Here is a 25,445-nt window from a genome sequence, read left to right as displayed (position 1 = left end):
GGACAAGCCGGAGGTGTTTTTTATAATCGCTAAAACGCTCTTGAGGACAAACAGGAATCTCGTCAAGTTAGTTTCATCACGATTCATTAGGTTATCATGCATTGATTCAATAAGTGTTCTGTGGGTGGACTAGAGCTAAGATACTGTCCTAACTTGAACAAATACCGGATCGATCACTCGTAGCGACTAAATTGGTCGCCCATTTACTGGTAGGAAGATGTTTACTGGTTTCGGTTTTGGGAACGCTCTAGAAGGTTCCAACAAGGGTTTTCCATTTTAGGAAGCTTCTAGAAAGTTATCAAAACTATTTTATCGTTTATATTTCTTATTTTGTTTTTTGTTTTCTATTTTCTATTTTCTACTATTTTTCTTTTTTTTCCTTTTGAAAAAATTCTCCGGGATTTCATTTTTTTGTTTGAATTTTTTTTCGTGTTTTAATAAAATTTCCAGGAATTTAATTATTATTTTTATTTTATAATTTTCTTCATAAATTCAAAGAAATTCGGGTTTTCAGAAAATGTTCAAATTTCGAACAATGTTCCCTTTTCAAATTTGTTCATAAATTCTAAAAGTGTTCATGTTTATAAGAAATGCCTGGTACTTTCATATTATGTTCTCATTTTTCAAAAAACAAAATCAGAATTTTTGATATGCTCATGTTTTCAAATATGTTCATAGATTAAAAATTTGTTTGTGATTCAGAATTTTTTCACTTCTTTCAAGAAATTGTTTTCAAAAAGATATTTTAAAAAAATTTGTTCGTAAATTCAATAGGTGATTGCATTTTTATTAAAAAAATTAAAAACTTTCAAAAAAATCAGTTTTTTGTTTTGTTTCCCATTTTCAAATTTTGTTCAAAATTTTAAAAATGTTCGCACTTTTCATACAATTTAAAAATTTTGTCTGCATTTTTAAGAAAATGGTCGTGCTTTCAAACATTACTTGCCTTGTAGAAAATTGTTCACAACTTTTGAAGAAAAAATTGAAACAACATTGTTCGTATATGCCAAGGAATTTAGTTTTGAATAGTTCGCATCAGGAGTTCAATTCCTGGTGGAGGCACCCACCTTTTTCGATTTGTACATCACGCGGTACTAGTACATGTCGTGCTCCCCAACGGGACAGCCAAGTCGGGGTGCGTCGGCACCCTATTTGTCGCAAAATTTGAAATGGGTCATACTGTTTTCTTTAGTCTAGTTTTTTATAGATAAAAGTGGGTTATACTTTTTTTTATCGGCAAAGTGGGTTATACTTGAGATACTGGGCCAGCCCCGTGAGCAGTCGCTCGATCGGGAACGCTGCTGGCGATACATATCTTTCCCCTTGAAATACTCTGCCTTGGCGCCTGAACCAACAGCAGCTTTCGCTTCTCCTCGACGGAGCGCCAAGAAACCAAGAACCCACCGCCTCTGCCCTCCAGCGGCGCCCGCGGCAGATGCAGCAGTTCCAGGACGGCCACCACGTGTGGCTGCGGAACCGCGAGCGCGGCATGTACCTGCACGCCGACGAGGACGGGCATGGCGTCTCCCTCCACCGAGTATTTGACAAAAAACTACTACATTAGGGGTATCCGTCCCACAGAATTACCACTTTCAAAAAAGTGACTAATAACTACTGAAAATTTCAAATTTTGTGGCAAAAAACTATCAAATCGTGTTGATCGTCCAGTTAGCCGTTTTAACCGCTTAACTGACAGGGATGGTCCACATGGCAGGCCGACGGCGGCCCTAACGGCTAAGGGACGCCGCTCGCGGCCATTAGTGGCCCGGCTCGGTCGGAACCAGCCAGGGGCTAGGTCAAAACGACCGACCGACCGGCCGACCCTCACTCACTCTCACTCACTCACTCCTCTCCCCGAGCTCTCTCTTCTTCCTCTGTTTCCTCCGACGACTGTGACACGGCGGCGCGGGGATGCCTTCCTGGCCCAACAACAATGAGACATCCGACGCCGACGATGACGAGTACATGGATGAGTACAGCAGCATGTAAATGGAGTATTTTGTAAGTGAGCTCACTCTGTTCTCTCCTATGCTAGGGTTAGGGTTAGGGTTTGAGCTCACTCTGCTCTTCCATGTAGTTCTTATGTGTGAGGTGTTGTGGCTGATATATATGGGGTTGGTACTGCAGCAAACTCCTGACACGGTGATAGATCCAAGTTTCAGTGGGCTTGTGGTTGAATCTGACCGTAGGTGCATCCTGCATAGGCAGAGACCAGGCAGGTTTGTGGCATTTGAAGGGACTGACACTGGAAGGAGATTCATTGGATGTGCTACTACGGTAAGAGCAACTAATTGTTAGTGGTTTTCATGTGTAGATTTATTTGGTGGTACATAGTGCAAACAACATTGATATTCTTGTTGTTTCAGTATCTGTTTACTGAAAACTGAAGTACAAAGCTGGTGTGGTGTTCATGTGTTAGCTAAATCTCTGATAGGAACTGAATTTAGGGAACATCTAAAATTGGTCTAACTGAATTTCTTTGTTACTGCATTCAGACAAACATTGATATGTATGTATGAATTATGTAACTGAATTTTACTGGATTTAGGTATCAGTAATATTTCACTGCATTTTCAGGATGGTGTGAACTGTGGTGTTCTGGAGTGGGTAGATGCCCCTTGGCCAGTAATTCTGCAGAGGTGTTTAACCAAGTTGTGGGATATGTATCATGAGGAGAACCTTGGTAGAGTCCAAGACAAAGAAGCTCATGAGATAGAGGCTGAGAAACTGAAGAAGGAGCTGGATTCTCTTGCCAATCAGTACAGTCAGCTTGTGGATGATGTATCCAAGCTGTTTGGTTACCAGGATGGGCAGAAATCCCATGACATGGATTACACAAGCCAGGCAATCAATGAACTTAAGGAGAAGAAGCATCAGCTTGATGAGAAGGCAAAGATTGAGGTTCAAATGGAGAAGCTTAAGCTGAAGAAAGAACAGAGGTGCATCCTGCAGAGTCAAGCTGATACCATTCAAAACACCAGGAAGGCCATGAAGGAGATAAAAGTGGAGAGAGACCTCCTTAAAGAAGAGAAGAACCTGGAGCATGTCATTTCTGAGCTACTGAAGGCTGGTCATGGGTGCAAGGAAAAGCTGGACAAGATCAAAGAAGTTGTCATGGAGGAGTGATTTTTTAGGCATGGTTGGTAAGTAAATATGAGACCTTTATATATAACTGGCCTAGCAATGAAGGAGTCTGATGCAAATATGCATCTCAGTACTAATATTAGCTAATGAACTGCCTAAGACTAAGAACTGTCTATGGTTTCAGATCATTTTGGTTGTGGTGTGGGGTGTTGTTATGGCCCTGATCTGTAATGCTCTAAGATGATGTTATCTTTAATGCCCTGATGCTAAGTTAAGAACCTTATTATCTAAGCCTGCTGCAGTTTCTATCTGTCTTTTTTATCCTACCTGCAATATGGTCTTGAGAAGTTTGTTGTAACATTTCACACATTGCACAAACTTGGTAACACTGAACAAAGGTAGGTAGTTCACATAGGAGGCACCATAGGTAGCATTATATAGATAGCACAATACTTGCTAAAACTGAAGATTACTGACACTGACGAAACTGACATAGGTAGTTCAATTGACGAAACTGACATAGGTAGTTCAACTACCGACGAAACTGAATCTGAAACTTATACAGTTCAACTACTGATGAAACTGAATCTGAAACTTATAGTTTCAGATTCACTTAGTTGTCTATCCTGCTAAGCATCCGGATCGTCGTACCTCTTGCTTCAGTTGGGTGGGATTTGGCTGCACCTCCACCTCCCCTTCCTCTTCGTCTTCATCAATGACGATGATGGGAGGAGGACGGCGACGAGCCTGCAGTAGGTCGTCGTCGTCTTCGTGCACCTCTGCTGTGTTTGCATTTGATGTAGCTTGTGCTGGAGCGACATAGTGGTGGTCTGCCCACCGCTGCCTCTGCCCAGCATCGCCGGAGTCGGCCTCCTTCATTGCCCATAGGAGAATGTCGATGGGCATGACCACCTTACCTAGGTTTCCATAGCGCTGCTCCATGCGCTGCTTCTCCTCGCTGGTCGCCTTCTTCCTCACTGCCTCTGCTGCATCTACCAGCCCAATAGCGCTGGTGTACCTCATGGCGACCTTCATGTAGTCGAGGAAGAGTTCTTGGTCGCCGCGTGCTGAACCAAGAAGCATGTCAACCCATCCCTTGCCAGTTGGGAATGGGTTTAGCCATGGGTCTGGGGAAGGGGAAGAGGAAGAACCAGCCATGGTTGGAGCTAGGGAGAGGAGTAGTAGTTGTGGGTGCAGCAGAAGTGAGGTGGATAGGTGCTGGAGTAGTAGTTATATGGAGGAGTTAAGTGGGGGGAGGTGTTGTGTGGCAGTGGAGTAGTAATAGTGAGGAGATTTTACTAGTCTGTACATGTGGTAGATATGCTGTATTTAATGTTCACAGTTTCAGTGTGTTGAAACTTGTGATAATTTGCTGCCATTTCTCATCGGGAAAGTGAAAGTTAGGTAGCATGCTCTCAAACCAGATTCTCAAGTATTTACAAGACATTCATGAATGTAAAGCTGATTCATAAACTTAAACCAAATTTAGAAACATTCAGCAATGCTTAGATAGCATGATCCTTAACCAGATTCAGACATAGACAGAGACGAAAATTTCAGTACCACGCATTAAAACGCATAAAACATAGATAGTTCGAGCTGATTTAAGCAAACTTAGTACTAATACAGACGACGAAGATGACGATAATTTGCTGCCGCATCTCCATTGTTGCATGCTCTCTCACTCTACAGACGACGAAGATGACGCTGCTCTGAACATTTAGAAATAACAACAATAAGTGCAGGCAAATGTAGTATGAAGGAAGAAATAAGTTCAGAGACATTCATAAACAGAAAACACAGAGCAAGCAGAGAACATGCGGAGAACTAATCCTCTCTTGCTTCCAACGCAGCCAACATCCTAGTCCACCGAGTCCTTGTTACTTGGAATCGATGGAAGCTTGCCCTGTCTCTTGCCCACCAGATGACAAGGTCATCTGTGATGTGCGTTCCTTCTGGGAACGCCTCATTGAACTGCTTGACATCGTTGGCGTTGCGTTCTGCCATAATCCTGGCAGCCAGCCTCCGCCGTCGCTCCAGCGCACGCGCTCTACGATTGGCCCTCGCAGTAGCCCTATCAACCTCCTCATGGTCATCCACTACCTCTCCTAATGCTGGATCCATCTCTGGCTGAACTAGGGTCCGCGTGCTTCCGCGGCGGCTAGGTTTTGGGCAAGGGGAAGGATGTTGTACGATCGCTGCGTCTTTTGTAGACAGAATGGCAGGCTTGGGAGGGGGTGTGGGCAGAGAGATCCAATAACCGAGCCCAGTACCAGGCCCAAATTAATAAAGCATAACAGGGCAGCAGGCCCATCTTAGACAAGTTCAGTTTCACACAAGTTCAGTTTCAGACAAGTGCAGAAAGTAAGAGCAGAAACTAAGTTCAGAAACTAAGTTCAGACTTACCATTAGTTACCACTTGCATAGAAGTAGCCCTTCAATTTGGAGCTTGGATACCTCTTCCTTTTGGTCCCTGCCAAACCTTGTGCAGAAGTTGTGGCAGATCTTAGTGCACTGAAACCAGAATTTCTCCCTCTACCTGCAGGTCTGCCCCTTCTGGATGTACCAACAGGGGATGGTGCTGATGCAGAAGGTCCTGGAGCAGAATGTGATGCTCTATTTGCTGTTGCAGCAGGGACTGATATGGTAGGATTGGCTCTTCTTCTAGTTGTAGCATGGCCTTGAGCTGGTGCAGCTGGTGTATCTGCATAAACTGCCCTGTTTTCCTACATTCAAGAACCAGGACACATTTAGTGAGGTAAATACCATGAAAAAAGGAAACTTGTAAGTCATGTAATTACCTGATGTTTGTTTTTCCTCATCTGAAGCTTAGGCCTCAGAGCCTTCTGGCAACTTGTATACTTGTGTCCTTCTAGCCCACAGTTGCTACATGTTATAGTCCCCATCCTACTACTATCTCTTGGACCTGGAACTTCAAACTGCCCTTTCCTCCTTGCAGTTTGTTTTTTCCCTGCCTTTTCTTTGAAAACAGGAGACTCAATGTCTGGTGTGTTTGTTTGAGTCCAGCAATCTGGACCAGGGACAGGGTATATAATTTCTTTGTATGTCTCAAAATATAATGTCTTCTTGAAAAATTCACTAACATAGTCCTCAGGATGCAGTTTTTGCTTTGTCATTGCACATATGGCATGACTGCAAGGTACTCCTGACATGTTCCATCTCTTGCAATCACAGGTACATTTTTCCATGTCAACAGAATATTGTTTTTCTTTGCTGGTAACTTGCCATATTGTTTCACCTGCTCTATCAGCCTGGCAATACTTGGCATATTTCTTGTTCTCTTCTAAAATCTCTGCATAATTGGGTGTGATTGTCCACCTGTTAATCTGTAACTTCTCTCTGGTCTGCTGCCTCTTGATCATCTGCTTGGTCCTAATCCCTTCAAACATTGTCCTTATAGGCTTAGCCCTAACATCCAGTATCATCTTGTTGAACACTTCACTCAGGTTGTTCACCACTAGATCTGTTTTGCATGTATGACCCACAGAAAACCTAGCCCAAGCAGAAGCATCAATCTTTTTTAGCCATTTCCAAGCATCCTCACACTGTGCTTTCAAATCTGCCATCCCTAATTCATGACCATGTTTTGTGTAAGAGTAGCTAGCCTGGTCCACACATTTCTTTAGTTCCTGCCCCCTAAATCCAGCTGCTTGGAAATTTGCATATATGTGCCAAAGACAGTACCTTTGAGGTGAATCAGGGAATACCTCATTTATTTCCTTAAGCAAGCCCTGTGCATTAACAAATTAGTAATGCACATGATCAAACTTAAATAATTCCAATATTTACTAAAACAACATTTATCTAACATATTTGTGCATAAGACACTAACATTTTGCCTGTCAGATATGATGGTGTATGTTCCAAACTTGTTGCCACTACCAATGCAACATCTCAACTGAGTTAAAAACCAAGTCCAACTCTCTCCGTCTTCCTTGTCAACCACACCAAAAGCTATGGGGTATATGTTGTTGTTGCCATCCCTTCCTGTGGCTGCAAGTATTTGTTGTCCAGTGGTTAACTTGATGAAGCATCCATCAAGACCTGGATTAAGTGACAAATTAGCTACAACATAGAACTACTAGGAAACCACTAATTAATAACAGTTAAATCTTCAAAAGTTACCTATAAATGGTCTGCAACCATTAAGGAAACCTTCCTTTGAAGCTGCTAAACAGTAAAAAAGATACTTGAATCTAGGAGTAGGTGCTGGGTTTTCTGGATCTTCAAATGTTGTCACTATACACCTGCTCCCAGGGTTTGTATCAAGAACAGCTTGAAGATAATCTCTTAACCTCAAATACTGATGCTTGTGATCACCTTGCACCACATCAACAGCCTTCCTCCTTGCCCTATATGCCACACTCCTTGACACAACCACTGAAAACTTGGTCTTTGTCTTTTTATCCACAGGAGATCTAATGTCTTCTCTCAATGCTTCCTGTACTGATCTGGACAACCACTTTGTAGTAACCTTTGTGGACTCTGCACATGCTCCACAAGTGTGCACAATATCACACTTCTTAATGCAGAAAGTTTTCTCATAAGCTATTTTAGAGGCAGTGATATAAAAATCACATCCTTGTGCTCTCTCTAAGCACCAAACAATAATCCTATCTGGGGCATTTCTATGGTATTGAAAGTTCCTCAATGTCCTAATGTGAAAATCCCTAAGTGCATCTCTGTACTCATAAACACTGGTGAAGCACAATCCCTTACAAAACTGATCTTCTGGGTTTGGTAGTTTGGGATTGAACCATACCCTTTCCTTCAACTTCATATTCCTTCTCTTCCTACCACTTGGTAGTTTATAGGATCCTTCAGGCTCATCTTCTTCATCACTAATGCCATAATCACTAGGAAAACATTTTTCATCAGCTTCAGGCAACCAATCTGGTTTTTCCATTTTCTCAGCCTCATTGTGTGTTCTAATTGTTGGACCAGGATTTCTCACTGCCTTTAGTTTTTGTGCCATTGGTCTATCTTCATCATCAGATGAAGAAACTGCTTGCAGTTCCACACTGTTGCCATCTGAATCAGACAGAAATTCTGATACATCAGTGTCACCTTCAAAATGATTGAGGTCAGCTTCTCTCTGAAGAATACTTTTCTTAAGCTCTTCCTTTCTGTCCATGCTTGTATCCACCAACTTAGTGCAACTTTGTTGGGTGTTAATGCAATGATCAACAAAATAATAATCTCTGTTTTCATCTGCATTACACAGCTCATTTGCTCTCACAACTCTTATGTTCACACTCTTTTCATTTAGAGAGTGGAGCAACATCTGCTACACATCATCTTCAGAAGATATTTTCTCTAAGCCTTCTATCCCTTTATGAGCATCACTAACATAGTACATATAATCATCGGAGCAGCAACCCTCACTCCTAATAAGAGATATCAGAGTCCCAAATGATATGTCTGACTGGTACATGTTTCTAACAACTGAATCTCTGCCTTCTAAATGGAACAAAATTCCCCATTTTGGGTCATCAATACTGGACAAAAATGGAATGAATTATTATAAAGAATGCACACTGCTAAAGTTTCTAACAATTTGCAATTACTCTGTTATCATACATTAGGGGAAATTGACCTAAAATACATCCTGTCAATAAAACTGAAAAGGAAGAAGATATGTTGTACCTGCCGCCTCCCGCACGAGGAAGCTTGCGCCGGCCACGAGGTGCACTTCTTGTCGTCGTCGGTGGTGGAGCCGCCGCCAACTCCTGGGATGGCTCGTCGGTTGTCGAGCCGCCGCCGCCGCCAACTCCAGATTCAGGCTGTTGGGTCGCAAAGCTAGAGCTTCCTAGCCACGTATCGACCTCAGAAAGGTCGACGTGGCCCCCAACTACGTCAGGAGGTTGGCCGCCGAACAAATCACCGTCGGGGTTTGGATCCAACGCAGCCATTACCACCGCCGCCTAGGAATACAGAGGAGAGAGCTCGGGGAGAGAGATGTGGTTCGGCCGTTCGGCCGGTCGGTCGGTCGTTTTGACCTAGCCCCTGGCTGGTTCCGACCGAGCCGGGCCACTAACGGCCGCGAGCGGCGTCCGTTAGCCGTTAGGGCCGCCGTCGGCCTGCCATGTGGGCCATCCCTGTCAGTTAAGCGGTTAAAACGGCTAACTGGACGATCAACACGACTTGGTAGTTTTTTGCCACAAAATTTGAAATTTTCGGTAGTTATTAGTCACTTTTTTGAAAGTGGTAGTTCTGTGAGACGGATACCCCTAATGTGGTAGTTTTTTGTCAAATACTCCCCTCCACCACCGCCGGGCGTCGATGAACGCGGCTTGTGTTATATTTGTGTCGAATATTATGTACGCAAGGGGTTACGTGGACTTGGAGTTGTAATTGGTGTGGTTAGGTACGAGTTGTGTAGGAGTCGTACACTTGTATCATAGACCTCTTATATACGGAGGGGCACCACACGTTGTAACCCATCATGACGACTTGATAGCAACAGGTACGCGGGGGAGCCGACGGCTTGTGCCGGCGCCCGGGCGGCCGGTGTTGCGGTATCTTGGGAAGGAGCGCCCGTAGTCATGCCCCGGGGATGTAGCCATATCGGTGAACCTCATTAACAAATATCGTGCCTCGGTGTGTCTTCTATGATCTTGCATTAGCGTTTTATTCTAACAAGTGGTATCAGAGCAAGGTTGCGAGAAGGCTATGCGGAAGATCATCCGGAGGTATGAGGATCATGCTCGACAGGTGCCATGGAACGTCCGATTGGTGCAAGGTGGAGCATGGCGGCGATCGCGAAGGCGGTCGATGGTGTCGGACACTTCGGGCAGGAGGCTTGGACCGTTCGATGAGCTGCGGCCGGTAAGGATCGGCTAGACGTGGCGATCGGACCGGCGTAGTGGCTGTTGAAGACGTTGCAGAGGCGACGGATTCGGCTCGCGATCAGACCGGCGACCAGACGTGGGGGACGGCCGGATAGATCGGAGTGTGAGAGCATCAAGATGATGCGCTCGGTGTTGTACAAGGGCGATGGCGCGGCACTGCGGACGGATTGTGTCGACGACGTGGATGGCCAGGATACGGCACAACTCGTGTACGGACGATGCGCGAGGTGACGACTGTTTCCGGCAGGGTTGGCGTGCGGCGAGTACGCACGACAGGGCCAGTTACGGATCGCTGGTGAAAAACCAAGAAACAGAGACCAGGAAGGCGAGCAGTCGTCGAGACTGGCGGCGAGTTTTTCCGAGGCGACGCAGATAGAGGGAAGGGAAGCCAAGGCAGGGTACACGGGACCGCCGCTCGGATGCGTACGGTCCCCGCGTGCGGCAGGCTACGCGAGACAACCGAGCTTGGTTGCGTGCATTAGCAGGACTCGGCAGGGCGTACAGTGCGAAAGGAAAGAGTCCAGAAGATAAGCAAGCATTCATGTCGGTTTGGATTTAAAGGAATCATGTACGTGCATCTGGGGCAGTGCTGAACCGTGATGGCAGGACTAGTGCCTGGCCTAGGCATGGTATAGGGGCATTGTTGGATGCGTGTATGGTTTTGGAGATCTTTTGTGCGTGTATGTTGGGTCCATGATGGTTGGTTCAGGACTCGGATAGGGACTCGATGCAAGCCGTGGAATACTTGGACTCGTTCTTCGTGTCAGAGAGGAAAAGCAAGGCCAGCTATATCCAGCGTAGATAAAAGGCTGGTGGCGATGAGGCAAACAGGCACAAAATCGTCTGCAGGTTCAGGAAAAGGTGGAGCGGCTAGTTTCGGCTGAGAGCAAATTCATCTGCACGTTACGGCACAAGGCTTCACGCTGATTTTCTGAAGTGCGGACAGGGACGTTGTGTTGGTCATATTTGTTGGTTAGATCGCGGACTGCGGCGTGGCTTCAGACGAGGAATACGGGACCAGTGATCTTTTTCATGAGAAAGTCGCAAAGGAAAAGGGCGGTAAGACTGGCGGCAACAGGTCGGTTAGATCACGGCTCGGCATGGCGCTGGGATTCACCAGGTTTGATTTGGAGAAATTCGATGGCACGGGTAACTTTGGTCTATGGCAGACAAGAGTCAAGGATATTCTGGCGCAGCAGGGAATCTTGAAGGGTTTGCAGGAGACGAAGCCGGCCAAGGTTGACAATGATGTGTGGGAGGATATGCAAGTGCAGGCGGCCGCTATCATACGGCTTTGTCTTGCGGATCAGGTCATGTATCATGTCATGGACGAAGATACTCCTAAGAGAATTTGGGACAAGTTGGCAAATCGTTATATGTCCAAGTCAGCGACCAATAAGCTGTATTTGAAGCAAAAGTTCTATGGGCTGAAGATGCAGGAGGGTCGGATCTTGTGGAGCATGTGAATGCCTTTAATCAGTTGGTCACGGATCTAGCGCGTCTGGATGTGAAGATTGATGATGAGGATAAGGCACTACTTCTTCTTGTTTCGTTGCCACCGTCCTATGAGCATTTGGTCATTACATTGACACATGGAAAGACAACCGTCAATAATGAGGAAGTCACTGCAGCGTTGCTTGGGCATGAGTTGAGGAAGCAAAAGAATGCTACAGAGAAGAGTACTCAAGGTTTGGGGTTGGCAGTTAAAGGTTATCAGATCAGGAAGGGACAAGAGGCAGAGAAGAAAAAGGTGCAGTGCTACAGGTGCAAGGATTGGGGACATACAAAGAGGGAATGCCCAGAACTGAAGGGTGGGGCAAGTGCTAATGCGGCTACTCATGGTGATGGCTCGGACAGTGATAGTGATGTTCTCGTTGTATCAAACAGGCGGTCAACAAAAACTGAAGCGTTGATGTTGGATTCAGCTTGCTCTTTTCATGCGACGCCCAACAAGGAGTGGTTCTCTTCGTACAAGTCTGGTGAGTTTGGTTTATTCTATGTGGGCGATGACACAGATTATCGTGTTGCTGGAGCAGGTGACATCAAAATCAAGATGTTTGACGGAGTTGAGCGGATACTTCGGAGAGTCAGGCATGTGTCAGGGTTAAGGAGGAATCTAATTTCGCTTGGTGTTCTTCATGATGGTGGTATGGAATTCCGTTCTGATCGGGATAAGAGGATCATGAAAATCATGGAAGATGGGGTGACTGTGATGATAGGAGGACGGCTTCGCATCTTTACAAGTTGCAAGGGAGCACTATTGCAGGTGGAGCCATGGGGAGTGGAGCTGCAAGAGTAGCAGTGGAGTCTCACGGTGGCGGCGAGTCTGGCCCGTCGGGTAGCTCTCAGTAAGCAATAAAGGAGACAACCCAAGTCCGGAGTACATGGAGGTTCGAGTATGGACGACTTCTAAGTGGTGGAGAATATTCGCCAAGGTGGAGTTTGTTATATTTGTGTTGAATATTATGTACGCAAGGGGTTACGTGGACTTGGAGTTGTAATTGGTGTGGTTAGGTACAAGTTGTGTAGGAGTCGTACACTTGTATCCTAGACCTCTTATATACGGAGGGGCACCACACGTTGTAACCCATCATGACGACTTGATAGCAACAGGTACGCGGGGGAGCCGACGGCTTGTGCCGGCGCCCGGGCGGTCGGTGTTGCGGTATCTTGGGGAGAAGCGCCCATAGTCATGTTTCGGAGATGTAGCCATATCGGTTAATCTCGTTAATAAATATCGTGTCTCGGTATGTCGTCTATGATCTTCCATTAGCGTTTTATTCTAACAGCTTGGGTGGTGCACTTGTACCACGGCCACACGGAGTACCTGCTCCTCCACAGCGCCGCCTACGGTCGCTACCTCGCCGCCACGGACGCGCCGGCGCCGCTAGGCCACCGCGGGCTCCGCGTCGAGCTGCGGGACTACGCACAGCCGGAGGTGCAGGCCATCACGTGGAAGGCCGACGGGGTCGACACCGGGAACGACGTCCTCCTCTGGCAGTTCACCAGACGCTGCCTCCGCGCCAACGGGAGGTACCTCAGCTGGAACAATGGCGTCAGCGCCGAGGACATCGAGGACACCTACATCGTCAGCACGATGATGCACTGGGTCGTGGAGCCCATCCCGGCCAGGGAGAGCATGCCTCCCCTTCCACGTCAGACGGGGGTGAGGCCGCCATGCCCGCTTCGTGATTCTTCCCGAATTTGTGTGAATTGGGTGGACATGCGTCGGAATTTGACCTCAAAGATTTCAAATCGTGTTGATTTCATTCGCCTGCGAGCAATTCTTGGCTCTGTTCTTGGCGCTTCTTGGCTCTGTTTCAAGTTTCTTTGGCTTCTTGCGCCTCTGCATTCCCCGACATCCTGATGATTCCTTGCGTCTCAACTGCAGTTTCCCTTCCCCGAAATACTGGACGCCCTGTTGCCGTCGCGACTGATCGTGTACGTGCGGACGGGGGCGACGGGACCCGCATGAACCACGACGCGTTGGTGTTCAAGGGCAGGTCCGTGGTGCGCCTGAGGAAGAAGCTGGTGCGCCGGCTGGACGTCTCCGACCTCGTCATGTGCGTCGAAGCGGGTACTTTCGGGCGGCTTACTCCACTCGTCGTCGACCTGCCCCGCAGCGTCCGGGACCTCCACATCGTCGTCTTCGTGTCCGGGACGCCAGGTGAGAGGCCCTCCATCTTCCCAACTTCCTACTAATCTCCTTGGGTTTTATGTTAATGGAGTAGTCTGCTTGTGTTGGAAAACAGTGTACTGAAACAGCTGCTAATCTGCTTCAGTCAGGAGTTTAGGACTTGACAATTGTTTAAACTGCTGTCTTTGCATTGTGTGGCCGTTGGATTAATCTGTCTGTGTAGTCAGAAGCTTAGTTGGTTTTTACATATTCCCACTCTTGGAACTTGAAAAACCAAATAAGTTCAGTCATATCAGTTCAGCTTCACATAGAAGATACTGATTTCTACTTATATGTAATTCAGCAAAAAAAATCAGGTCCTATCCCAATGGAAAATAGTTTCTGCAATTGCCTTCTTGATTTCGAAACTAGTAGTCTGAAAAACAGTTTGCTGAAACTTTGGTTTGATGAAAAAAAATCATGTCTGAACTGCTGTAGGATTACAGATATCAATAGAAGCTGTTGAACTAAATCAGTCAACTGCCTGTTGGATTTATGGACAGATGCTAGAAGGCTGTCTGAACTCTGAAGCTTGTTATTGTTTGGTTTTGAATTTAGATGATTCAGTTCTTAATTTAATACTATATGCCGTTAGTGGAAGACTTTGCAACTTGAAAACCCGAATCACTTCAACCTGCTCATTTAAACTTCACAGAGAAGAGACCGATTTCTACTATTAAGCCTAATGTAATTGCTTCGAATAATGTGTGGACAAATCCAGGCTGTATCCCACAGCACTATATGAAAGCATACATCAGCTTTCTTCTTGATTATTTCATTAACCTATGACATGATGTATGTCTAACTGCTTCGATGTTTCTGCTAATTCAGCCCACGCGGAGGTGCGGTACCCGGATGTCGATGCAGCATAGAGAAAGACCGTACCTGAGCAGGACTCCTGAGTGTCACCGCCTCGGTCACGTGAATCCAAAACTTTTTGTACTAAGATAGGGGTTCAGGAAAACCCAGTAGTTCGTCTAGCTAAACTTTGTCCATTCTCCTGACAGTAGGAAGTCTATTTTGGGTTGCTCTCGCTGTTCTACAATTCAGAAACTGCATGAACAATGATGTGGTGACATTAGTCTGTTGTGCTCGCGCTTCTATGCTGGTGTCAGCTGCGTTTCTCTTAGATGAAGCATCGTACACTTATGCAGTGAGTTTAGGAATTGAGTTTAGCTGTGCCGCTTAAGTTTCAGTTCTATAGCAGAGAATGAATTTGTGTTTTGACAGAGAACACTCAGGCCCCGTCTGGAACAAAGGAATTTTGAGGGAATTTCATAGGAATGCAATCCTATATGAAACGATTCCTACGTGCCGTAGTAGGATTGACTTGAAAATTCCTATAGGAATCCTTCCTTCCCTTCGCATCTCAGAGGATTCTAAACATTTGCTTAAACCTTATGTTTTCACTTTCTTTGAGAAGTCCAATACAACATGTCTCTCCTTTCTCTCTCTCTCTCTCCTAAAGAAACAATTTCTGCAAAATTCATGTGGAGCGTCCATTCTTTCGTGTGATAAACTCATGTAGAACTAGTTTCTGCACATTATATTGTTGTTTTTCGGGTTTTGTACATAAGCTGTCTTCTTCGTTAATTCTGCAAAACAGTGGTATTTTAGGTATTGACCTTCTCAAACCGTTGCACTACCTGTGACATTATGCATAACTTCCTTGCTGTCTGTTTTAATTCAGCCAATGCCGAGCTGCTGTGCCCGGATGTCAATGCAGAGTAGAGAAAAAGATAAGAGCAAGACTCCTGACGGTCGCCCGACAGTCCACCTCTTCAGAAGTGTCGCCGCCTCGGACACAATGACATGAGATTCGGAACTACAATTTGCATTGAAATATAGGTTTAGGAAAACCCCAGCAGCACTTGTGATTCTGCTAGCTGAAATTGATTTATTCTGCTGACAGGAAGAACCGATTCAATCTACTGCACCCTTGTGGTTACATTTCTACAGACGACAATTTTTTTTTGTTCTTGAACTTGCAGAGCGTCTTTGTTCTTGAACGGTGCGAACTTTTTTTTTCTACAGACGACAAGGTACTCTTTTTTTTTTCTTTCGATTTCGAAAAGGAGAAGGTACTCTTGTCGGTCGAAAAAAAGGTACCACTACAACAACGAAACCCGTCACAGGCTCCAACCAATACAGGCCCAATCAATACAATTTCGAGAGACACGATCAAACATCAAACTACGCAGGACTAGATTGACGTTGTATCGATCGGTCCATGAAAGCAAACTCGATCAGTCGATCAGGCATCGCTGTCGTCGTCGTCGCTGCCGACTCGCCGCTGTCGTTTTTGGTAGTCCGGGGCTTGGAGTTGGACGCCTTGGTTGGCCTTCTCGCAGGCGTCGATCCAGTCGTGGTAGATGTCGACGGGCTCGGTGAGGTGGTGCGCCGTGGTGTGGTAGAACTCCTCGCAGACGTAGCAGACGGCGGTGGCGACGTAGAGCTTGAGGTCGATGGTGCAGGACACGCCGCCGGGGTGGTTGCAGAAGGGGCAGCAGAAGGTGATGTCCAGCTTGGGCGCCGGCTTCTTCCGCTGAGCCATCTTGGAGCTCATCGACTTGCGCTTCGCCATCTTCTTCGATCACCACCAGATCGCAGGTGGGTTCTTCTGGCAGCACCACTTGCGATCACCAAAGGATGTGTGTTGGTAGGGAAAGCTTTGGGTGTGCTTATAAAGGTTCTGCCTGATCCGACTGCATTGCGTGGTGTGGCGGTGCAAGTGCAACAAAGCCATTAACGAGTCGGAGTCGGATTCTGGCACCCAGTCGAAATGGCCGCGTCGCTGCGAGCGGCCGGGAGATGAGATGACGGGAAGCTAGTCCGCCTGGGGCTACGCATTGCTTTTTTTTAACACAGTACAGACGCAAACGTGTGTATTACGCACACGCGGTGGGAGCGGCGGCCGCGCAGCTCTCGCCTGGTGCTCTGTTCAACCCGGCTTCTTCTTTAGATTCGCAAAAAAAAAAAGACGGCTTCGAGCAGATTTGCAGCGGGCAAGAGCGGGCCTCGAACTGGAAATCAAATCAAATAATTACCACACGCGTCCTCAAGGTTCACAAATATAGCACTCTCCCGGTCCCAATAACAAAGTCTTGCATGTTGTTTCACATCTATCAACACAATATAAGTCCACCAATCATGTATATGTTCACCCACTCAACTTAACTTGTAATTACTCTTATAATGGATGCTGCAGTACTTGCCTTCCTGGGGCATCCGTGCGATTTCCCCGTCCACGCAGTCCGATCTTATCAATTTCATACGTTTTTTACTGCGTGTTTATTCTTGGGCCATTTACTCCTGTCTCATGTTTGTGCAAATTTGAAACGTGGATGATGGGTGGGACTCTTTATTTGCGGTATCGCAGACATCAAACAACGCTGAAGAGGATCGTTGGCGTGTGAGGCAAACAACAAAAGGATTCTACCGGACGAAATACTTCCTAGATGGCAGAGTCCTACATGGTTGAGTCTGATTTCCTCGATGACAGACTTCTCCATGGATTATTCCGACTTCCTCCAACACCCAATCGGACACGAGGGCCTGACTCCTCACCCGAGTCCAAGTCTCCTTTGAGGACTCCACTTCATCGCGTCGCCCTCGATAACGAACTACTCGACAACCGACTCGTCTAGGCCTGGTCTGACTCATCCTCTGGTTTCTCACAGCCTAAAGAGGTGAATGGCGAGTGGACCTCGTTACTTATGGGGCCAAGGTGGACGAAAGACTTCCACGATGGTAAGCTTCTCGATGGCCGAGTCTGAATCCTCCATTATCGAGTCCAACTTCCTCGAGGACTCTGCTTTGCCACGTGGCATCACCGATGGCCGGGTTCGACTCCTCTGCGCCCCAAGTCTGAGTCCTCCAACTATACTTCTTAGAATTAATGGGCTTGGACAATGTGAATATTTAGCAAATTTCAAATAAATTTGAAAAGCCCAGGAATGGCAAGAGATGGAGGTGCAATCTTTAGTCCCACCCAGGAACTGGAGGTGGTGGGAGGCCCATGAATTTTCAGCAATTTTTTTATTTCTCGGTTGTAATTCGTGTTAATGCCATTGGTGCAATGAACATTCCTTTCGGTTAAAATTAGAAGCCCCCCTTCTCGGCTACATTTGGTTTGTACTGCATTGGCATAACGAGTCATCTAGCGCCTTGTTTTCGGAGGAAAGAGGGAAAAAAGTCTAGCTCCTTGTTTCAGGGTCGTGCTGAGTAGGTCAAGTTGTCCCAAAACATTCAACTTCGTATTTTTGGTGCAATGCAAAAATAAGATTCTAGTTCAGTTTACTAGGTAGAGAATATCTAGGCTTGATGACTCCATTTTGTGTACGGTTTTCCAAAGGTATTTTGGTCTAACCTAGTGTTTCAACGACTTTTGTCGTTTAACTAATCATTTTTCCAAAATATAGAGAAACCTTGTTTCCTTACTTGTTTTTCAGAGACAAACACTTTTGGAAGGCTTTGGAGCATATTTAGATGATTGAGGAGGAGTTGGGCCACTTTCCCTATGGGAAGAGTTGCATCCGGCATCAACAGAAGAGAATAAGTCGTGTGGTACGAGTGCACCTGCTCATACCATTGGTCATAACAGGTAGCGGCCTCCCTCTCATCTACAGAAGCAACTTTCATAACCGGCGAGAGAGAACATAGCAACAACATACACAACACCATTGACCAGAGTAAAGGCGGAGAGACCAAGAGGAGATTCAATCTGCCAGGGTGTCGGTCCACTACCTCTCGACCTCGATGCCTTTATAGAGAAACCCCAACAAATATTTATCGATCTTTTTTTTGCTGCTGCTGCTATGCTTTTTCAGGTGATCCAATCTGGAAGCTTTTTCCGGTAAACACCTAGAGGGCGAATTTGCCGCGAGAGCTATATATCTTCATCAAACTCACTACTCTGGTGACCATTTGTGAGTATAGTCCACCTTGGACAATGGGTTCATGATAGTGGCTATGTGCCATCCTCTCTCCTTGTTTTTCAATACAAAGATCACATGAGCTGCCTTACTTGCTTGTGATCTATCTGATCTAGTTCCCGATGTGTTTGTTGCGGTGTGGCGAATTGTCACTTTATGCTTAGATTATATATGGATCTTTATTTGGTTTGTTTTGGTCTATTAGTCTTTCACTTGCCATGATTAGATGAATGACCTACAAGAGCGAATGTTAGATTGGTTTAACCTTGCAAGTAATCTATCCTAGTGAAGGAAAGGGAAAAAACTAGTAGTTGAATAGGTGTCTCGGTTAGGAACTAGAGGTAAAGAGAATACACTATATATCTACATTATATCACTTTCCTCAATGTAATGCTTTGTTTTAACTTAATACTTAAAGATGCGTGTTGGATAGTGGTCTTAGGTGGAGTATTAGATATATATGCAAGTGGATACGGGTCTATGAATACAAGGATGTAATGCATATATGCAATCGTGACATGTATGATTAACCATAAACACTACAATTTAATTGATACGCAACTGTAATTTTTCTACCACACCTATGCTTTCATGGAGAGATGCCACTAGTGAAGTTATGGATCCCCGGTCCTTTATTCCTCATAATCATAAACTTGATCGCTTTACTTATTGTTCTTCTATATTTTGAACTTTTTATTTCATTGCCTAAAAAATCATTTCCATCCACATCATATATTAATGCTTCTAACTAGCAAAGGTGATGAGATTGACAACCTCACTAGAAATGTTGGGTACCAAGTGAAGCGTCTTAGTTGTGTGCAGGTTCTGATCATTGGCTATTGGAAGAAATCCACTGGTTGGTACATTGGTTCTCGACTACGGGTAAAACTTGCTTCCTATAGCAAACCCTTGCGCTTTTGGGCCCAATGTCGTATTCACAGAACAAGCATAAAAACTAGCTAGGGATATCAGGAAGCAATCTCTATGTTGGTAGAGCATGAGATTTTTATGTTGGTAGAGCAAAAGATCAAACAAGTGAAAGTTTGACCAACTTCAAGTGTTTCAAAGAGTTCGCACAAATCGTCCAGCCCTTTGAAAACTTAAATGCTTGAAAACTCTCGTTGCAATGTATGCTGGAAAAATTGTCCCTCTTCACCGAGCCAATGAGGAAGAAGACCATGTGTGCTAAATGATGAAACATGAGTACAAGACATCATATTCATACTTGGCACCACCATCGACATCCTAAAACTACGATGAGTAAGCATCATTAACCATCCAACAAACATAAGTCGTTAATCTACTGCACCGGAAAGATTATTGGCTCTCCATTTTTTGTCACCACGGCTCCATGACAGGATGTGTATAGAGCCGGTAGACCTTAGCCTCACGCCATGAGGACATCCGTAGAAAGGATACTTAACCTTGACATTAAAAACACATAATAATCTACATGCAAAAAAATCATCCGGAGTTCCTCGGCTCCATATTCAGAATAGTCATGGACATGAGGGCACCAACACGACACATAGAACATGAGGTGGTGATCAATTTCTCTGCTTTTCTCTCTTTTCTCCCATGGTGGTTAAGGTCCCCCTCGCAATACAATACAACTTGTATGCTTTGATGCGCATGAAACTAGAGTTTATTTTTATGAAACATGATATATATATGAGAACATTGTTTTTAGTAAAGCATGAAAGGAGAGCTTTTTTATCGAGCACAGAAAAACATGACTTTTTTTCTAGAAGCATAGCATTTTCTAACCATTTTAGACAAAGCATATTTTAGCTTTTTTTAGCTTATAGTATTTTTTGAGAAACTTTTTAGCTTGTTGTATAAGCTGAGAAACATAGCAGTTTTTTTGTTTTGTTTTTTGAGTCTACAACAGCAGTTTGTTGTGGACAAGAGACGTGCGGATCTAACTTACGCGGCCCAAGGAGCATACTTTTTCGGCCCCGGCCCGCAAGCCCACCTACGGCGACGGCGTGTCAGCCAGCTTGAAATACTCTGCCTTGGCGCCCGAACGTAACCGCCACAACCAACAGCTTCCTTTCGCTTCTCATCTTCTCTTCCTCGCCGGAGCCCCAAGAAACCCATCCTCACCATCTCTCCACCGCGCAGCGCCGACCGTCTCTGCTCTCCAGCGGCGCCCGCGGCAGATGGAGCATCTCCAGGACGGCCACTACGTGCGGCTGCGGAGCCGCGTGCACGGCACGTACCTGCACGCCGATGAGGACGGGCATGGCGTCTCCCTCCACCACCGCCGGGATTCCATGAACGCGGCTTGGGCGGTGCACTTGTACCACCAGGGCAATGCCGACGCCCTGGCCCAGCACATGCTTCTCTACAGCGCTGCCTACGGCCGCTACCTCGTCGCCACGAACGCGCCGGCGCCGCTGGGCCACCGCGGGCGCTGCGTCGAGCAGCGCAACTACGATGATCAAGAGGAGGAGGCCATCAGGTGGGAGCCCGTCGCCGTCGGGGCCGACTCCGGGAACGACGTCCTGCTCCGCAACGTCGCCGGCCGCCACCTCCGCAACGGCGCCTGGCGCTACCTCCGCGCCAACGGCAGGTACATCCACACCGGCGCCAGCGTCGACGCCTTCGACAACTTCAGCAGGAAGATGCACTGGGTGGTGGAGCCCATCCCCTTCAGGGCCGCCATGCCTCTCCTTCGACCTCCGACTAGGGTCAGGGTGAGTCCGCCATGCCCGCTCCTTGATTCTTGTCGAATTTGCGCGACTTGGGTTCTTGAACGCATCGGAATTTGACCGCAAAGATTGCAAATCGTGTTAATTCCATTCGCCTTGGAGCAATTCGTGGCGAATTTGCGCTTCGTGTTTGATTTGATCTCCTGGCATCATGATGTTTCTTTGCGACTCAACTGCAGCTTCCCTTCACCCGAAGAGTCATCACCGTGTTGCCGATGCCGTCGCGGGTGATCGTATACGTGCGGGCGGGCGCCGACGGGAGCCGCATCGCCCGCGGCGCCTTCGTGTTCGAGGGGAAGTCCGTGTTCGACCTGAGGAAAACGCTGATCCGCCGCCTGGAGGCCACCATGGGCGTCTCCGACGTCGCCATGTGCGTCGAAGCCGGTACTTTCGGGCGGCCTACCCCACTCGTCGTCGACCTGCCCCGCAGCCGCCAGAACCTCCACATCCTCGTCTTCCCCGTCCGGACGCCAGGTGAACCCTACTGATCACCCTTTGCAAGATGTTGCCATGATCTTTTGGGTTCTATTTTAATGGAGTACTGTCTTGCCTCAGTGTTGGAAAACAGTGTTACAGTCTGAAAAACAGTTCACTGAAGCTTAGCTGGTCTTCTTCAGTTAGGACTTTGCAATTGCTTGAACTGTTGTATTTGCACTGTGTCTGTTGGATTAATCTGCTCCATGTGTAGTCTGAAGCTTAGCTGGTTGCTAGATGTTCACACTCTAGGAACTTGAAAGAAAATTGTAATTCAGAAAGAAAACTGTAATCAGTTCAGTCATATCATATGAGTTGAGCTTCACATAGAAAATACTGATTTCTATATGATTTAGCCAATTGTGAATTCAGAAAAAAAATTCAGGCTGTATCCCACAACACTACATGGAAACTAGTTTCTACAATCTTTTCAGGTTTTGTACATCAACTGTCTTCTTGATCTTGTTATTGACTCTGTTTTAGCAATATGATGATCTTACCTCCTCACCGTTCCTTGTAAATTCTATTTCAGCCCACGCGGGGGTGCGGTACCCGGATGTCGATGCAGTGTAGAGAAAGACCAGAGCAGGACTCCTGACCGTCGCTTCACAGTTCACTTGTTCAGAGTTTCACCGTCTCAAAACTTTTTGCAGTGAGATAGGGGTTTGGCAAAACCCGTTCTCCTGACAATGTAGGAAACCTATTTGCTGTTCTCAAATTCAGATATTAAGTGCTTGAACAACGATGGGGTGGCATTAGTCTGTAGTGGTTGCAGTCTTATTCCGGCCACTTACGATGTGGTGATAGCAGAGCATGTTTCCAGCAGCGTTGCGTTTCTCTTTGATGAATCATCTAGTGTTGCCACTTGCCACTTAAAGCTTCAGTCCAAACTATAGCAGAGAATGAATTTGTGTTTACACATTCAGAGTGAGTTCAACCAAGGACGGCTTCCCTGTCTTGGTTATGTGCACGTTTTTTGCAGGCCGAAGCCTGAGAATGGTTTTTTTTAGCAAATTTTTAGGGGGGAACTCAGAATAGTTTCTTTTAGCAACTTCTGAATAGTTTGCAGTACAGTATGTGGCCTACTGCTACTTTTTTGAGATAAACAGCGTAGCTTTATTAGATATCAAGGTTCAGAGGAATACATAAATGATCTGGAGGCGCTAGGAGCCACAAATGACGCCCAACACCGAGGGTTGATGCCATTTTAGCTAACCTGTGCGGCTCTCCATTACTTGGCCGACTCCATAATTCTTGGCCGACTCGATCTCCCTTATGGCTCTCAGACAGTCAGAAGAAATTTGAAGCTTTTCAAGTTGGAGATCTTGGCCCAGTGCTAATGCTTCTCTGCAGGCATAAGCTTCCAAGGTTTAAGGTTGGGTGATCCCTTCAAATACTACTGCAGAAGCACCACGGAAACACCCCTGATCATCTCGGCACACCACCCCAACAGCCCCCTTGTTGGCAGATTTTGCAACAGCTGCATCAGCATTCAGTTTCATGTGAGACTATACCTGGCCATGGGTTACCCGGCCCGGTCGGCCCGAGCCGACCCGGCCAGACCCGGTGTTGCCTGCGGGCCGGCCTGGGGCGAGTTTTGAGATGGCTACCACCTGCTCCAGGCAGCCTCGTGAAGGCGATCGCAAGATGGGCTGGCCCAGGCACACACGCGAGGCCTACAGCTGGGCTTTTCATTTTTCATTTTTTGTTTTTCTTTTTTCTTGCTTGTTTTTCTCTTTCTTTTTATCTTATTTTCTTTTACTGGTTTCGTTTTTATTTTCTTTTTTACTTTCTTCTTTTTTTCGTGAACAATTTTTAAAATCATGACCTTTTTTTTGTTCATCAAACTGATTTTAAAAAATCATCAATTTCAAAAAATGTTCATCATATATTAAAACTTGTTCATCCGATTCAAAATTTAAAACCGCGAACATTTTTTTACACATTCTCAAATGTTTTTGGAAGTCATAAATACTTTTTGAATTCACAAATATTTTTTGAAATCATGAACAGTTTCCAATTTGGGAACATTTTTACAAGTCGTGAACATTTTTTGGAATTGTGAACATTCTTTTCAGAATTGCTAATTTTTTTAATTTGCAAACATTTTTTGAAATTCACAAACAATTTTTCAAACCCACTATCATTCTTTGCATTTACATACATGTTTTTTGAATTCACGTACCTTTTGAGTATGTATACATTTTAAAATTTGAGAACATTTTTTCAAATACGTGAACATTTTTATAGATCCGGCTACATTTGTTTTCCAATTCGCTTCTTGAAATTTGGAACTTTCTTTTATCCATTTTTTAAAGATAAAGAAAAAAAGGAAAAAAAAAGGGCGCTTGCCTCGCAGTGGGCCGGCCCCAAAGTGCTAATGTGGGAGGCGAGGGTGCGCGATTGCTTGCTATCTGCCGACCCACGCGGGAAATAGGAGCTCCCCCTGGCTCTTGCACACTAAATTAAGTTCACTTTGCCTCAAAAAATAAATAAATAAAGTTCACTTTATTTACTACCGTGGTTACCATTCATCTTGTATTTGTATTCCTTAATAAATTATCGAGCACCTATGAGTGACGAAGAATACGTGTTACATAGACAATGCATGCCGATAATAAGGAATGCACAACCAAAAGACAACCCATCACACTCTATTTTATTACATTTTTGTACTACCTCCGGTTCTTTTTACTCTGCATATAAGGATTGTCTGAAGTCAAACTTCGTAAAATTTGATCATATTTATATGAAAAAATATTAACATCTATAATGTTAAATTTATACAATATGAAAAGTAAAGTCATGAAGCATCTAATGTTGTTGATTTCACATTTTAAATATTTGTATTTTTTTTCTATAAACTTGGTCAAAGTTTACGAGGTTTGACTTCAGACAAATCTTATATGTGAACTAAAAAGGACCGGAGGGAGTACTTCATACTGTATTCTCGATTTCTCATTATGTCAATCCTTCTATGAAGGATCAAATATTGCATGAAATGCATCAGAAATGCAAATTGTCAAATTTAAACTCATCGACAAAGAATATATGATGAACACAAATATTTCAGCCACTCGTAAATGATTTAACAGACATTGAACTCAAGACGAATGAAACCGGCAGTACATTTCTTCATATTGCAAGTGTTTAGAGGTAAACTGCCATTCACAAATCGTCATATATGAAGAATATTATCTTCCTTTTCAGAAGATGAAGAATATTACCTTACAAATCGTCATGTGAACTAAGCGCAACTTATTTCCCATGCGGGACAAGGTATTTCTCCTCTCGACATACCAGATGAAGAAAATCAAGTATTTAGAAGATAGTTTACTTATGTGTTAGTGGTGCAACATAAACCAGGAAAACTCTCTAGTTATTAATGCGAATGTATGCTACTAAAAATGCTAAAAATATTGTTTACTTTTGAACTTTTTGATCAATATCTAAGTGTTCACTTAAATACCATGATAAAAGATAGAAACTAAAAAAGGTTAAGCTGAATATTAAAACAGAATACCAACCCGACAAAATAATACAAAACAAATCTGCCCATGATCACCGTTGGGGGTTGAGTGCGACATATGCCAAAGGATGGCTTATCATGGTGGGAGCGAGTAGAATGTCGTCGGTGCCTGGAAGCGGAATGAGGCGTAGACACGAACGCCGGCGTACTTTACCCAGGTTC

General features: G+C 45.3%; 3 protein-coding genes and 1 pseudogene across 3 annotated transcripts; 2 read left to right on the top strand and 2 right to left on the bottom strand.

Annotated features, from left to right (window-relative positions):
* Positions 1 to 1,435: 1,435 nt before the first annotated feature.
* LOC147958127 (uncharacterized) lies at positions 1,436 to 14,504 on the top strand. Its single transcript, XM_087531970.1, has 5 exons — positions 1,436 to 1,537; positions 12,201 to 12,222; positions 12,746 to 13,111; positions 13,348 to 13,623; positions 14,464 to 14,504. Exons 1-5 carry the CDS (start codon positions 1,436 to 1,438, stop codon positions 14,502 to 14,504), a joined length of 807 nt encoding a protein of 268 aa, XP_087388096.1.
* Positions 5,493 to 8,239, bottom strand: LOC147958128 (uncharacterized). The gene is made up of 4 exons (XM_087537100.1): positions 7,231 to 8,239; positions 6,938 to 7,149; positions 5,886 to 6,836; positions 5,493 to 5,810 (listed from the first exon to the last, which is right to left on the bottom strand). The coding sequence occupies exons 1-4, from the start codon at positions 8,237 to 8,239 to the stop codon at positions 5,493 to 5,495; spliced, it is 2,490 nt and encodes an 829-aa protein (XP_087393226.1).
* A 1,382-nt stretch (positions 14,505 to 15,886) lies between the features above and the next one.
* Positions 15,887 to 16,216, bottom strand: LOC147958126 (transcription elongation factor 1 homolog pseudogene; annotated as a pseudogene).
* Positions 16,217 to 20,660: 4,444 nt separating this feature from the next.
* On the top strand, positions 20,661 to 21,768 carry LOC125525653 (uncharacterized). The gene is made up of 2 exons (XM_048690654.2): positions 20,661 to 21,265; positions 21,460 to 21,768. The coding sequence occupies exons 1-2, from the start codon at positions 20,729 to 20,731 to the stop codon at positions 21,766 to 21,768; spliced, it is 846 nt and encodes a 281-aa protein (XP_048546611.2). The 5' UTR covers positions 20,661 to 20,728.
* Positions 21,769 to 25,445: the final 3,677 nt, after the last annotated feature.

The sequence above is a fragment of the Triticum urartu genome, chromosome 7A (genome assembly GCF_056163025.1).
Source record: "Triticum urartu cultivar PI428250 chromosome 7A, HENAU_Tu73, whole genome shotgun sequence".
NCBI classification, from domain to species: Eukaryota; Viridiplantae; Streptophyta; class Magnoliopsida; order Poales; family Poaceae; genus Triticum; species Triticum urartu.
The sequence above is the reverse complement of the archived record's forward strand: the minus strand, read 5'-3'. Positions and strand labels throughout refer to the sequence as shown.